The 12,634-nt window shown below is 43.5% G+C and overlaps 3 protein-coding genes across 3 annotated transcripts in view; 2 read left to right on the top strand and 1 right to left on the bottom strand.

Annotated features, from left to right (window-relative positions):
- Positions 1 to 1,708: 1,708 nt before the first annotated feature.
- hint1 (histidine triad nucleotide binding protein 1) lies at positions 1,709 to 3,247 on the bottom strand. The gene is made up of 3 exons (XM_012836940.3): positions 3,082 to 3,247; positions 2,559 to 2,663; positions 1,709 to 2,029 (listed from the first exon to the last, which is right to left on the bottom strand). The coding sequence occupies exons 1-3, from the start codon at positions 3,190 to 3,192 to the stop codon at positions 1,865 to 1,867; spliced, it is 381 nt and encodes a 126-aa protein (XP_012692394.1). The 5' UTR covers positions 3,193 to 3,247; the 3' UTR covers positions 1,709 to 1,864.
- A 249-nt stretch (positions 3,248 to 3,496) lies between these two features.
- Positions 3,497 to 5,245, top strand: lyrm7 (LYR motif containing 7). The gene is made up of 5 exons (XM_012836952.3): positions 3,497 to 3,558; positions 3,856 to 3,928; positions 4,089 to 4,159; positions 4,375 to 4,453; positions 4,578 to 5,245. The coding sequence occupies exons 1-5, from the start codon at positions 3,541 to 3,543 to the stop codon at positions 4,646 to 4,648; spliced, it is 312 nt and encodes a 103-aa protein (XP_012692406.2). The 5' UTR covers positions 3,497 to 3,540; the 3' UTR covers positions 4,649 to 5,245.
- Positions 5,246 to 6,158: 913 nt separating this feature from the next.
- cdc42se2 (CDC42 small effector 2) overlaps positions 6,159 to 12,634 on the top strand; it is a 35,548-nt gene continuing 29,072 nt past the window's right edge. Inside the window, exon 1 of the mRNA XM_012836972.3 lies at positions 6,159 to 6,453. The gene's annotated coding sequence lies outside the window, so the exon portion shown is untranslated. The remainder of the gene's footprint in view (positions 6,454 to 12,634) is intronic.

The raw sequence follows: 12,634 nt of genomic DNA, 5'->3' as shown, positions 1-12,634 counted from the left end.
GTGCTATCAGTTACGAGATACTCTGCAGACAGCTACCTCTAGCAGCTAAACTGACATCTTTATAAGTTTGGTTCAATAGTTACAACTGCTCATTTAGTATATTGAAATATGCACAGACAGAATACAAATCTTTTCATCATTTTGGCTCATAATTGAATTCACTGCAGACAGTTAAACTCCTCTTCACAGCTAAGGCAAGAACTGGCCCGTAACACCTTTTGCACACAAACAACCTGTGCTGTACAACTGGAAGCATGACGCATTCAAAATGCATATCAATGAATTGCCAACAGGCAGTATAAAAATGCGTACTTGAATTAAATGAGCATATTAGCTAATAAACAGACATGAGAAAGCATTTGGTTTTAATACCCTCATGTAATGGATCTTTATTCCTCAGGAGCCCTAGTTTTGGGGAAGAGTGTCTGCAAGAGCATGCTGTGCCAATCGCATTTTTCCCCCCCCATTTCAAGCCCTCTTGTGGCCCGACTGTGTATTGCAACATGCTATTTATAGTCACTGTGATTCTTTATCTTCCATGTGCCTAGAGCTGCCCACCCATGGTTGCATATTTATTTTAGCAAGATTTTACTTTTTTCTGGTGGATCTTTGTTGAAGAAATATAAACACACAAACAAATAAATTCCATAGCCTTCTCTGACTCTTAAATCCAGGGAGTTGAAATAGGCACATTGATCTCTCTGACTTCTGACTTGAATCAAAGATTCATAGCAACGCCTACATTACACATCAGAACATCAGATCAGGCCAGTCCTTCAACCTACACATTTTTTTTGTCAGTTACCAGATACTCTGCAGACAGCCACCTCTAGCAGATAAACTGACATGTTTATAAGTTTGGTTCCATGGTTACAACTGCTCATTTAGTATATTGAAATATGCACAGACAGAATACAAATCTTTTCATCATTTTGACATTCAACCTTCATCATTCATCAACCTTCATCATCCATTTCACCATTCAGTCCTTCAACCTACACACCAGAAATGAGCTGTGTTGTAAACTCTGACTGACAGGGCGGTGCCTACATCATTTCTGATGGGGCGCACAGTCTCTAAAACTTTCATGTCTCTGTGCTCACGCGATGAAGGCACTCACGGAACCAGAACAACGGAACCAGACAAGGGTGTAATTAAAAGCTGGGATAACTCAAGAGATTGCAACTCTTCAGCACTGCAATCATTATTGCCATCGTTGATAGGCCTACCATTGGCGCACACAGGCGAGAGCTAAAAATAGACAAAATAGGCACCCATTACCCTATGGGACCCAATTCTAGCATGGGTCGGGCCTTGTCCTGGTACGAATACGGTCCACATCCGGCCCAGATTAGGTCCAGAAATGGATGCCATCTAGAGATGTTTTATCAGCTAATCACGGCATGCCTTACCACCCAGGACTATGAATAGAGTGAATTATATTGCCACTCAGTAGAGCGCACACCTCCGCCAAGAGCAGATGTATCGTATGGGACCGTATCTCGCCACGTTAACGAAAGCAAAGCTAAATTGAAACATGCAGGTCTAGTGACGCATTCTGTGGTAGAAACTAGACCAACTCTGCATGATCACAACGTAGCCTGCTTTTGGTACCAACAGTGCATGTGTTTACATCAGTCAAATAACACAATGGAAATGTGCACTGTTGATTGACACACAATGTTGACTGACACAATTCCACTGATTGTTTTGATATTAAGTGCTTTTATTTGTCTCAATTGTTTCAACATAAGTCAGACGTGATGAAGTGACACACAGACAAACGCATCTGACGTGAATAGGCTACTGATACTGGATCACAGATAGATGAGAGAAGGGCAGAGGTGTCCACAAGTGGCTCGGCTTAGCCGGGGGGCCAGCCCATCTGGCGGCCGCCCATGACGTGAATGTGGATGTGGTAGACGGATTGGCCGCCGTCCGGCCCCTCGTTCAGTACCAGACGGTATCCTTTGGACAGCCCCAACTGGTCGGCACACTTCTTGGCCACGATCATCATGTGACCCAGTAGCTGAAATGATCACAAATAGGATTAATGAAAGTAGACACACACACACAGAAGAAAAACATATAGACATACAGCCTGCATTATAAGCCTATTTCATATTTCTGATGTTCTCAAGACAAGTGACGGATCCTGAGTAAAATACCTTCTTTTTGAAACACCTTGGTGTACTATAAGCACATGCTACTATGTCATGTGGATCGTTTTGAACCATCTGTATAGGATACATCAGTACACCTGCTCTGCCTATGACTGAAAAAGGTGCAACAGCACCATATGTTGTATGGTGCCGCTTTTCTCGGCGCTAACTGGGTGTTTTGGACCCGTTATAAAAACGTCTTATTTCCAGAGACGTTATTTTGTTAACGTCGCCCCCCCCTCCAAATAAGACTATCAGACTTCACCGGCAGCAAAGTTAGATTAGTTGTGATGTTGTCGCGATTCATATCTTCATAACACTGAGGCGGTTTTACAGATCTCTTTTAATATGAATGAACACATAAACACACTTGTTCTTCGTCACAGTGCCACTTACTGCAGCATCAGCCTCCTCCGCTTTAGAGATTTGGGTTATGGGCTTCCTCGGGACCACCAGAAAGTGAGTGGGTGCCTGAGCAGCAACGTCGTGGAAGGCTATGCACTGAAATGAGGAGAGAAAAAATCCATGGCTATGTAGCTCTGTATAGAAATGAAGTGCAATGTCTAGGACGTAGCCGCAGTCTTCAACAATTTGACAACGGGCACAAGCTATGGTCCGACGAGCTTAACACTATCGTTCAGCCACATCACAAATGCACAACTGTAACGTATATACAAGGAATCATTTAATCACATTTCTATGCAGATACTTAACATCGCGATTTGGTGTTATACAGCTGGTGCAGGCTGGAGAAAAGCTACTTGAAATGGCATGGCCATATTAGCAAGCTAATTTGGTAGCTATAGAAAGCACGCCAATTGTAACAGCATTGCAGCATTAGCAAGGCAAGAGGCAGCTAGCTAACCACTGTAGCAAAACCTTAAAGCAAGCAATACAACAACAGATGAGGAATGCACACCTGGTCATCTTCAAAAAATATATTGGCAGGAATCTCTTTACGAATTATTTTTCCAAAAATAGTGTCGCCTCCTGGCTTTGCGCCCTGAGCCTTTTCTATTTCATCAGCCATTGCGCCAGACTTTCCTTTCCAAAACCGGCGCTAACTAACTGTACGCATGCAACTGTATTTATACTCCCCCAAAACAAATTCTATTGGCTAAAGAAAGGAAAGTCTCAATAGCAATTTGCTTGCCACAGTGTCAATCATATTTCTCGAAACATTTATTTTGCGCATTGTCGGGCCATATAAACCAAAGAGTTTGGTAGTAAATATAAATACATATTTAAAATAAACGCTTCAATGAAAAGTAAAGAATATTCTCTATGCTTATTTGAAATATTTAAACTTTAGGGGGAGGGTCTTATGGCTAAAGGTCTTTTCCTCTTTGACGTAGCGGAAATACGTCAGTAAGTCAAAATGGAGTCACGTATGAAGGTTAGTTGCGAACTTTTAAATGTTGTGCCCTTTTTGTCTTTTGCACTTTACACATATCCATGACCAGCTGTTTGGTTGGTACATCTAGTGCTTTGTCATTTATGAATGGAGTCCATCGTTTAGAGCAGGTAACCCCTCAGAGACCAGCAGGTATGTTCAAGCTGATGTTAGCTGTAGTCTACCAGAGCTAATCATAACACTTAGTCATGATCTGTGGACTGCAGTGATTTTTGTGCCAGAAAGCACATGAACAGATCGATAACGGTACCGTCTCTTTCTGTGTGTCGTTTGATTTAGGTGCTCCGAGTTTTTAAAGCTCTCCACAAAACAAGAATGATAGTTTTCCAAGAAGATCATAAGGCATTGACAGGTGAGGGCAATTACTGAAAGATACTCAAAACCCTTAAGGGTATGCTAGTTAGCCTGTGCTGGATGTGTTAAAGTCACAAGACTATAGTGTAATATGTGATTTCTCCCTGTGGTGGTTTGATTATTGTGTAATTATATACAATGTTTTTGTCTCATGAAAGCTGCAAAACTGAAGATAAATGAGGAGTTTAGGAAGAATATGCATGAAACATCTGAAGAGAATATTCAAAAGGTATGATTTAAGTATTTAAGTACATTTAACCACCAGATATCCAATGTTGAGAATGCCTAACATATGGGTGGGTTTAACAGAGGAATATATGTTAATTTAGCCTACTCTTGATTGTGACACATTTTAAACAGCTACATAAATACAGTAGGCCTATGTAGAGAGAGCGCATGTAGAGTTGTGATCTTTTCAGCAAACCCTTCTGTTGCTTTCCCAAGATGATTAAAACTGCTTCAAATGTTGACGTGGTACTTCGCAGTGGTGTTGTACAAATGGAGCACGTTGGAGAAAAGTTGTGTAAGTCAAAATGTTTCTTTGTTTTTACAATGGCGCTATATATCCCAGTATTATCCCAGCTCATAGTTGATAAATACAGGCTACCTTTCACAGTAAAATGTACATTTCATGTTTTCTTCCACAGTACTACGACCGAGAGAGGACCTGCTTCTAGAAAATGTACCTTACTGCGATACACCAAGGAAGAAGTCATGATCTAATTTGGGATTTTGTTGTAATTTTTCACTGCTGTTTCACCATGTGCCATTTATTTAATTCCCACATCTCATCAACAAGCAGCTCTGCCATGAAGGTGAAGAAACACAACAATTAGTGCCGATGGCAAAGTTCTAAGGGGGAATGATTTGCTTTGGTTATTGAAGGTTTTCAATATGTATACAGTTAATCACCCCAATCCAGCTGAATCCTAAGCTTATGAATGCAACACAAAGGTCAGATTCTACTCATTAAGCTTCATGGGACCCTTGTTGTAAATATTTTTGTGTTTGTTGTTACGCTAAATAAATGTAAGAATATGAAATTCGTTTTTTTTTTTTTGCTTTCTTCCCCAAACATGGCGGGTGCATTACATTAATCTATGTTAGATTGGCACTGACATCCTCATTTATGTCCTCAAGACATGTAGCCAGCATAGAGGTCTATATCACCTCTGCCAGTTGTTCTCTACACTTGCAAATTAATAGGCAGGATGGGATTCCTATGTCCTTTTTAAAAAAAAGATTTCTGGTTTGTTAAAGGTGTGATGTGTAAGTGGTTTGTGAAATATAAAATAAATGAATTCTGAAAAGATGATATTCCACAGTTCTGCTACGACTATTTTTACACAGCCCAGTAATTCTTTGTTTCAGTGGGGTAAGTACATGTTTGTAAAAAAAAAAAGAAAGAAAGTTTATTCCTACCAAGCTAGCCTGCCACTATTCCTGGTTGTAGTTGGACCGACCGAAATAGTGTGCAATAAAAGAAGTGCCACGTGGTGGCAGTATTGTGTAAACATAACATGCATTGGATGTACTTCAACTTTTCACGCTGCTTTCATTGTGGGCCACGTGAATTGCAACTGATGGATGTTCCGTATACCCATACACCGGGTGACTTAACAAGAACACTGGCATAGCGTAATCACAACCTGTTCTCTTCAGAACTCATCGCACGCCGTCCCTGATAGTTGATGAAACAATTGGCCTATCGGCCATAGCAGATAGTTAGGGGACCTGTCTTGTGTATGATGCTCGGTGTGGAGCACGGAAGTGGTGTTCTGAGATAAGATCAGCAGAGAAATTGGTCTCCCAAACATATTATGCTGGACCAGCGATGAAGGCAGTTTGGTTATATAGGCCTATAGGCCAGACAAGTGGCAAACTATGTCAAGGAAGAAAGTGATTTGCAGTTGCAAAAAAAAAAACCGGACGTAGCCAAACTGTCTTGATTTTTGTATGTCTACACTTGATTTTGGGTTATTGTTTTAATTTCTAACATGTTGCTGGAATGCAGTGCAGGGTCGTGACAATACATTTAAAGAAGACAGCTATGTATGATGGCCTGCATGATCAGACATGTAGCCTACACAACATTTACAACCTATATCAGACGCGGATCATGCAGGCTATGCAGGACCATTGTTCACAGATGAACGTGGCATCTGCCGTTAGGTGGCGCTGTTGCCTAAGAGTCCTCCCAAAGAAATGCTCTGTCTTAGTCTTAGTGGGAGTGTTCTCTAGGTCCACTGTCTGATAGCAGCTGACTTCATTTATTGAAAAGCCTGCTACAGCACTGGAACGGCTTCTTCGATTCCTTAAAAGGGGTCTGCGGATCACTTACATTGTCTTTCCCCTCAGTCGGCAGTTTACACGGTTGGTATTATAACTAACATTCAGGGAGAAAAATCACTGCACGGTCTTGGAGAAGCCGCCCAGTAGCACAGGTGAAAAGACCATTTTCCGCATTTGGCGGAGGGACTGACTGCATCGGGATATCAGCGACAGGACGCGTCGTCTAAATCGGTAAGGCTGTGTTTGAAACCCTGTGGAGAATTAACAGTACAGCGTTAATGGCAAAACGAATCTGTTAAAGCTGTATGATTTGTTGGATTGATTGGGTACCAGTGGGGGTGAAGCTTTTTACGATCCATTGTTGCTCAGTTAATGTCATTTCATTTCATTGGTGGCTCAATTCCCCATTATATACCCGACACTTTCAGGGACTCCCAGTTGTGTAGCCTGATCGATTTTCAGAATCTGTTGCCAAGTAAAACGGGTTATCTGCATAGTGCATTCATAATGCACTCTTAGTTGCCGTGATGTTGGTCTTCTCTACCAGTTAAACGTCAAGTGACTAGTGCTCAATTGTTTTGGTAGCGTGCCTGCTAATACTTGTGTCGACAATTCTATAGCGTCTGATAATTGACTTTTTGAGAGGGTAGAATGAAAAACATCTCTGGTTGGTACAGAGGTTGTACGATGCCTTACGATTATTATGGTTCGAGTGTAACGTTCATACAGAAAAAAAAGCGTATGCTTTTGCAGGGTTGGGCTACAGACGCGAGGGGTAAACTGTTAACCCTGTTGCTTGACCAATGCTGAAGTCTCGTGCCGGCCTATAGCCTACCCCACCCAACCTTTGGGTCCTGTGTCTGAATTTAGCCTAGAGAGCAACATCAAAAGGATGCAAGTCAACCTGTGCCAATGACATCAGGATTAATGTCACATGAGAAATGCTGCATTAGGAAATTCTTCCTTAGAGTTCATGTCAGAAACATTTGGCTGTTGTGGTATTGCACTGTACGGTATTTCAACCTGCTGGCAGATTATATGATGGTAGGCAGAAAAACAAGAAATCATCCGTACTTATTACATAATAAAAGCCAGCCTCAGTTGTTTCTTGTCTTTGCTGGGCTCATCTTGTTCCTCCTCTGTGCCTGCTTCTGTTTTTCCGTCCACCCTCTACTGCTGATGTGGTGCTCGGCACGTGGCCTCCCGTATCAAATTCTGCACCATCGACGAAGACTGTAAGATAGCGCTCAGCAGTGGCTCATAGCGTGATGTCTTACACCTTTCAGGACTCTTTTAGTCAGCAAATGGGGATTTATCCGTCCTGGTGATTTATCCGTCCTGGTGATGCTTGGGTTAGGGTAAGGGTCTTGGTGATGCTTGAAGCTTGACACCGCTAAGGGTGGCTCAAGGAAGTCTGTGTGTGTACTGATTTATTGAGTGGCAGCAGACGTGGTCGGTCCCTAGAGCTCATAGGGGTGGCAGGGCAGCGCTGTCACACATGCCCACACACACACACACACACACACATGCCCACACACACACATGCCCACACACACACACACACATGCCCACACACACATGCCCACACACACACACACACACACACATGCCCCCCCCCACACACACACACACACACATGCCCTTGCACCTGGCACAGTCCTTTCCCCCCTTAATAGCTCATTATCTGGCCTTGCAGGTGCACCCAAAGAGCAGCGCTTTCAGTGATGCGTGACAACGTGTGACAACGTGTGACACTTTTTGACCTGTTTTGTACTGTTCTACTTCAGGCAATGTTGGTTTGTTTTTCTTGTTTTAGTTTTCTTATTTTCTTCTCTTCTCTTGCATTTTATCATTTTTACTCCACTATTGTCTCATCCAGGCCACACACAACTTTGGTGCAACTGTGGTATATTCTGTAACCAAACAAATAAATAATACACACACACACACATATATATATGCATACATACATACATACATACATACATACACGTCCGTATATTGTTATTTCTTCATTCTAATTCGTAGGCCCAATTCTTTCACTCTGTGACACACCTGCTCTTGGCTGTGGCAGATCCTGGCCCTTTAAAGATGAGCTGTGCACATTCAACTCGAGGCTGTTTGATGACTAACCAGTTCAGCCGCATGGGCCATTACCTCGGAGTACACTCAGGGCCTATGGGTCAGTGTGCTTCAGGAATGATCTCTCCCTCCCAGCAAGCGAGCCTGTATTGTTTTGTCAAGGAAAAATCATAATAATAATAATGATGTTTGATAAATCACACCTCTGTTGAGTGCATCTCCTTGGAGGGCTGAACTGATTTGAAGAGGCTTCATCTTTTTGGCTCCATAGACGTCCACCCCACTCCCTTGGATGAGGATATAGGTGAAATAGGAACATGATGATGGGATGATCTTCCGGCTCCCTTTTCACTAGTTGGAATATCACAAGGAAGGAAGGCAGGGAGGTGCCTCTCTGGGATCCTGATATGAATGAATGACTGGCTGGGGATGGGCAGAGCTGGGCAGCACAAACTGGGGCAGTATAGCACTGTTTCGTTCCACGCGTCTGCTGCGCAGTGCCACAGGGGGCAGTATTCTCAATGGGGCTGCTGTGCTCCTGTTCTACGAGCAAGCTATATTTAACATATAGGAAGTCGAGCTCCTTCCTGTCCTGAAGAGGCCCATATGTTGTCCCTTTGAAGAGGAAGACGAGGAAGAGGGAGAGGAAGAGGGGTGGGGGGAACGTATACCCATCTACAGTGCTGCCTTTATGACTGGCTGCCTGCTGATGAGGGCTCATCTCGACTGAGCGATTTACAGCTTGTTACAACAACACAACACAAGGCCCAACCCAATGCACTGAGGGGTTTGGATGTGCACTTAATATCAATAAAACAAACAGTCAGCCAGTGATCTCTTTAGATGGGCTCTCGCGAGGCGGGAAAATAGCCTTACAGGCAGCTTGCTGATGTAATCATATCACAGTGAATAGCCTTTAATTGAGTAAAGTTCTTTGTAGATAGGACCCAGTGCCCAGCGTCGTACTGCCGACGGGCACAGCGTGACAATGGAGATGTGTGGAGGGCTAGCTGCCATTGCAGCAGTAACGTCATTATGTCATTTCAGTGAGTGATATAACCTCTTTGTTGACAAGGTAGCTGTGTTGGCTATTGAATGCATGCTGTATTACAAGTACTGAAAAGGACATTACTCTTTAACTACAGGTTAACACTGTATGGTATGCTACACCCTGAATTGCCTGGGTCCATCATTTGGTCTGTTCATTTAAGCATGGCTCGCTCGATCCCATATCTTCAATTATTGATGCTTGGGGTTTGTGAAGAGGGTTCATGTACACGATCACATGCGAGGAGCTACACATCCTTTGAAGGGCCTAGCCCAAACATCTTGAATTTGTTATTAGTCACGCCCTGGATAACTTTAGAATGAACTCTAGAAAGTACTGTTACACAAGGGTCTCCATGCCCTGGTTGAGTCATGATGGCTAGCAAGAGGGTGGCTTTCAAGCTTTTCTGAATCCCAGATAAATCAGTCAATAAATAAATGAGTTGTCGTAATGAGAGATTCTATAAGACCCGTGTCTGCTCTGGAGAAGATTGCACCTAGAGCCCTTTTAAAGAGAAGCATAGTTTTCTCTTCAATCATACCCATAAATATTGTGACCTAGACCTTTCTCTCATCTCATCTCATCTGGTTTAAATCTTCTCACTTTTGTAGAAGTCTGTCGGCCGCGAGATTCCGCTGTTGGTTCTGTGCTGACACAAGGCTTAGTGTTGTGTTTTCTTCGGTGATCGATGGATGTGGTACCCTTTACTTGACATGCAGCATCTCACTTGAACTTTTTCCCTGGCAACTAGAAAGCCTTGGCTCACTGCAACCAGTTTCTCAGACCAGCATGAAAACATAATAACAGACCATGTCTGGGCTCGACCCCCTAAAAACAGGCCTGTCCAGTTTGTGTTGGCTAATTGGATTGCTGGTCTAAAATCTGTGAAGTTTTGACCCCTTAGTGAAGAGACTGCCAGAGGAAGGCTTGCTGTTGCCATCCTGGTTAGTAGTGGATTCCCTCTGGTTCTTGTCTGGTAGTGAAGTGGCTGACATGAGTGAAGCTGCATGATGCATGCACTGGTTGCAAAGTGAAATACTAACACCTAAAATGCTAAAGTGTTCTGTACGGAGTGTCTTCATTCTTTCAGTGGAGTCGAGGTATCTGATGTCTGAGTGCCACATGTGTACACAGCACAGCACAGCACAGCACAGCACAGCACAGCACAGCACAGCACATTTATTTTTGTCCATTTCACCACTAGGAAATGTTTTCCAAAAAGTACTTCAAACTCAGCCATGCCATTTTATCACTGACCACTTTATAACTCCTTTATAACTTCGCTTATTGCCTCTCAACATGTGTCTAAATGCACACAACCCTGGAATTCAAGGCAAGATGATTGCTTCTCTCCGTCTCAAGTCTCTGTGTCTCTGTCTGTCTCTCTCTCTCACTCTCAAACTTCCTGGAGATTCGTTCACCAAGAATTCCTCCAGCATTCCTAGTTTCCCTGGTGACATTCCTCCCCCTGGAGAGAAGCGGGAGGGAGATGAATTGTGTCCGTGGTGAGATAATGCCGCCAGCCTCCCGTCCACCGTGTGCTCCTGCTGGCCTGTTGGCTGTGTGCGGTAAAGCAGTGTGTTTGGTGGAGACGGCCCAGGGTGCTCGGTAACCACCTAATCTAATCTGGTACCCATATGTTTCTCTTTAGCAGACCCTCCCTGGTCTTAGCCCCTGACCGAAGACAAGACACATGCTCTAACGGTCAGGGATTCCTCTCATAATTCCATCTTGGCGTTCGTCAAGGGAGGCTGTTTTTTTTTTTTTTTTTTTTTTTGTAAATTGCGTCTCTAATTGGATTCGCGCTGCTCACGTGCTGCAGACGCTTGCATAGGCACACCTTTATTCATATCCAGCGGCTTCGGCTCAAGAGGAAACTCGGTGGTCACAAAAGCCGGCAAGAGAGAAAAGAATAATTTCAGCTGAAAACTGGCGAGTTCTCCTTCCATTATTTCACATGACAAAGTAGGGAGGGAGAGCAGAGATTCATCACGTGCACTCGACTCGCTTTGAACTTAAACTCTTGCTCTCTGAGTGCGCCAGAGGCCAGGCCAAAAGAGAGAGATTTTGTATTTTGTATTTTGTTATGTTTTGCATGGATAATCCATTCGGACGGGAGTCAATTTCGTTAGCCGATCATATTTCCCCATCTCGCGTTGCGTGCATCAAGCGCCGTGAGCCGGGCCACGGAGGGGAATGTGAGGAAATGGTCCAGAACTGGACAGAACTCCGCAGCTGGTGTACCACACTCCTCATCATCGGCGCCGCCAAACACACCGAGCGTTACGTATTCATGCCCTGTCAATCAAACGCTCTTAAGCCCAGACCCTACACAAAGAACTTTCCATGCCACTTCAATGCGTTGTAATTAGATTCATGCAGGACTCTTCAGTTATAGGTTTATGACTAGTTAAACTGAATTATTTCTGTAGTCATAATGAAGTTGCCTGGATAGCTTGGGCAGAATTGGAGCGAAAAAAAGAAGACCCTTGCGTCACCGCCTAATTATGGGGGCAGGAAGGGGCATGAGCAAACACCATAAAGCCATCAGTGTGTTGGGGAAGTACTCCCTAAAGACCTTTGCATTTATAATATTTCCTGTGCAAGATCCTGTCTTCTCTCTCTCTCTCCCTTTCCAACTTTTTCTCTCACTCTCCCACTTTTTCTCGCTCTCTCTTTCTTTCTTTCTTTCTTTCTCTCTCTCTCTCCTGATTTTTCTCTCTCTCATTTTCATTCTCTCCCTGCTTTTCTGCAACTAATGCCTGTGTACTAATGACTGCACACACACACACACACACACACACACACACACACACACACACACACACACACACACACCAAAGCAGGAGACCTTACGTGGCTCTCCGGGTCGTCTAAGTAGGTATTCATCAGAGTAGCGCCATTTACTTGTTTGTTGTTTATTTATCTTGTTTGTGTGTACAGTCATTAGGTAGAAGCACACTTTGGGAAAGTTCTTCCTCATTTCTGGCTGTTTTTTTTATTCATCAGAAATGAAACGGCATGACTTCTAAAACAGGCTCTTATGAAAACATATTTCATACATACATATTTCTCCGTATTTGGTGAGGTTTTCTAGAGGTTCATGACATGATAACGCAGTGGAGTGTTTGTGTGTGTGTGTGTGTGTGTGTGTGTGTGTGTGTGTGTGTGTGTGTGTGTGTGTGTGTGTGTGTGCCTCCATAAAATGCAGTTTCCCTCGTGCTTGCACACTTCTTGTGAACAGCACAATGGTAAAGGACTTGTGAACAGCACAATGGTAAA

This window comes from Clupea harengus, chromosome 12, assembly GCF_900700415.2.
Source record: "Clupea harengus chromosome 12, Ch_v2.0.2, whole genome shotgun sequence".
Classification (NCBI taxonomy): Eukaryota; Metazoa; Chordata; class Actinopteri; order Clupeiformes; family Clupeidae; genus Clupea; species Clupea harengus.
This window is presented reverse-complemented; position numbering and strand designations above follow the sequence as displayed.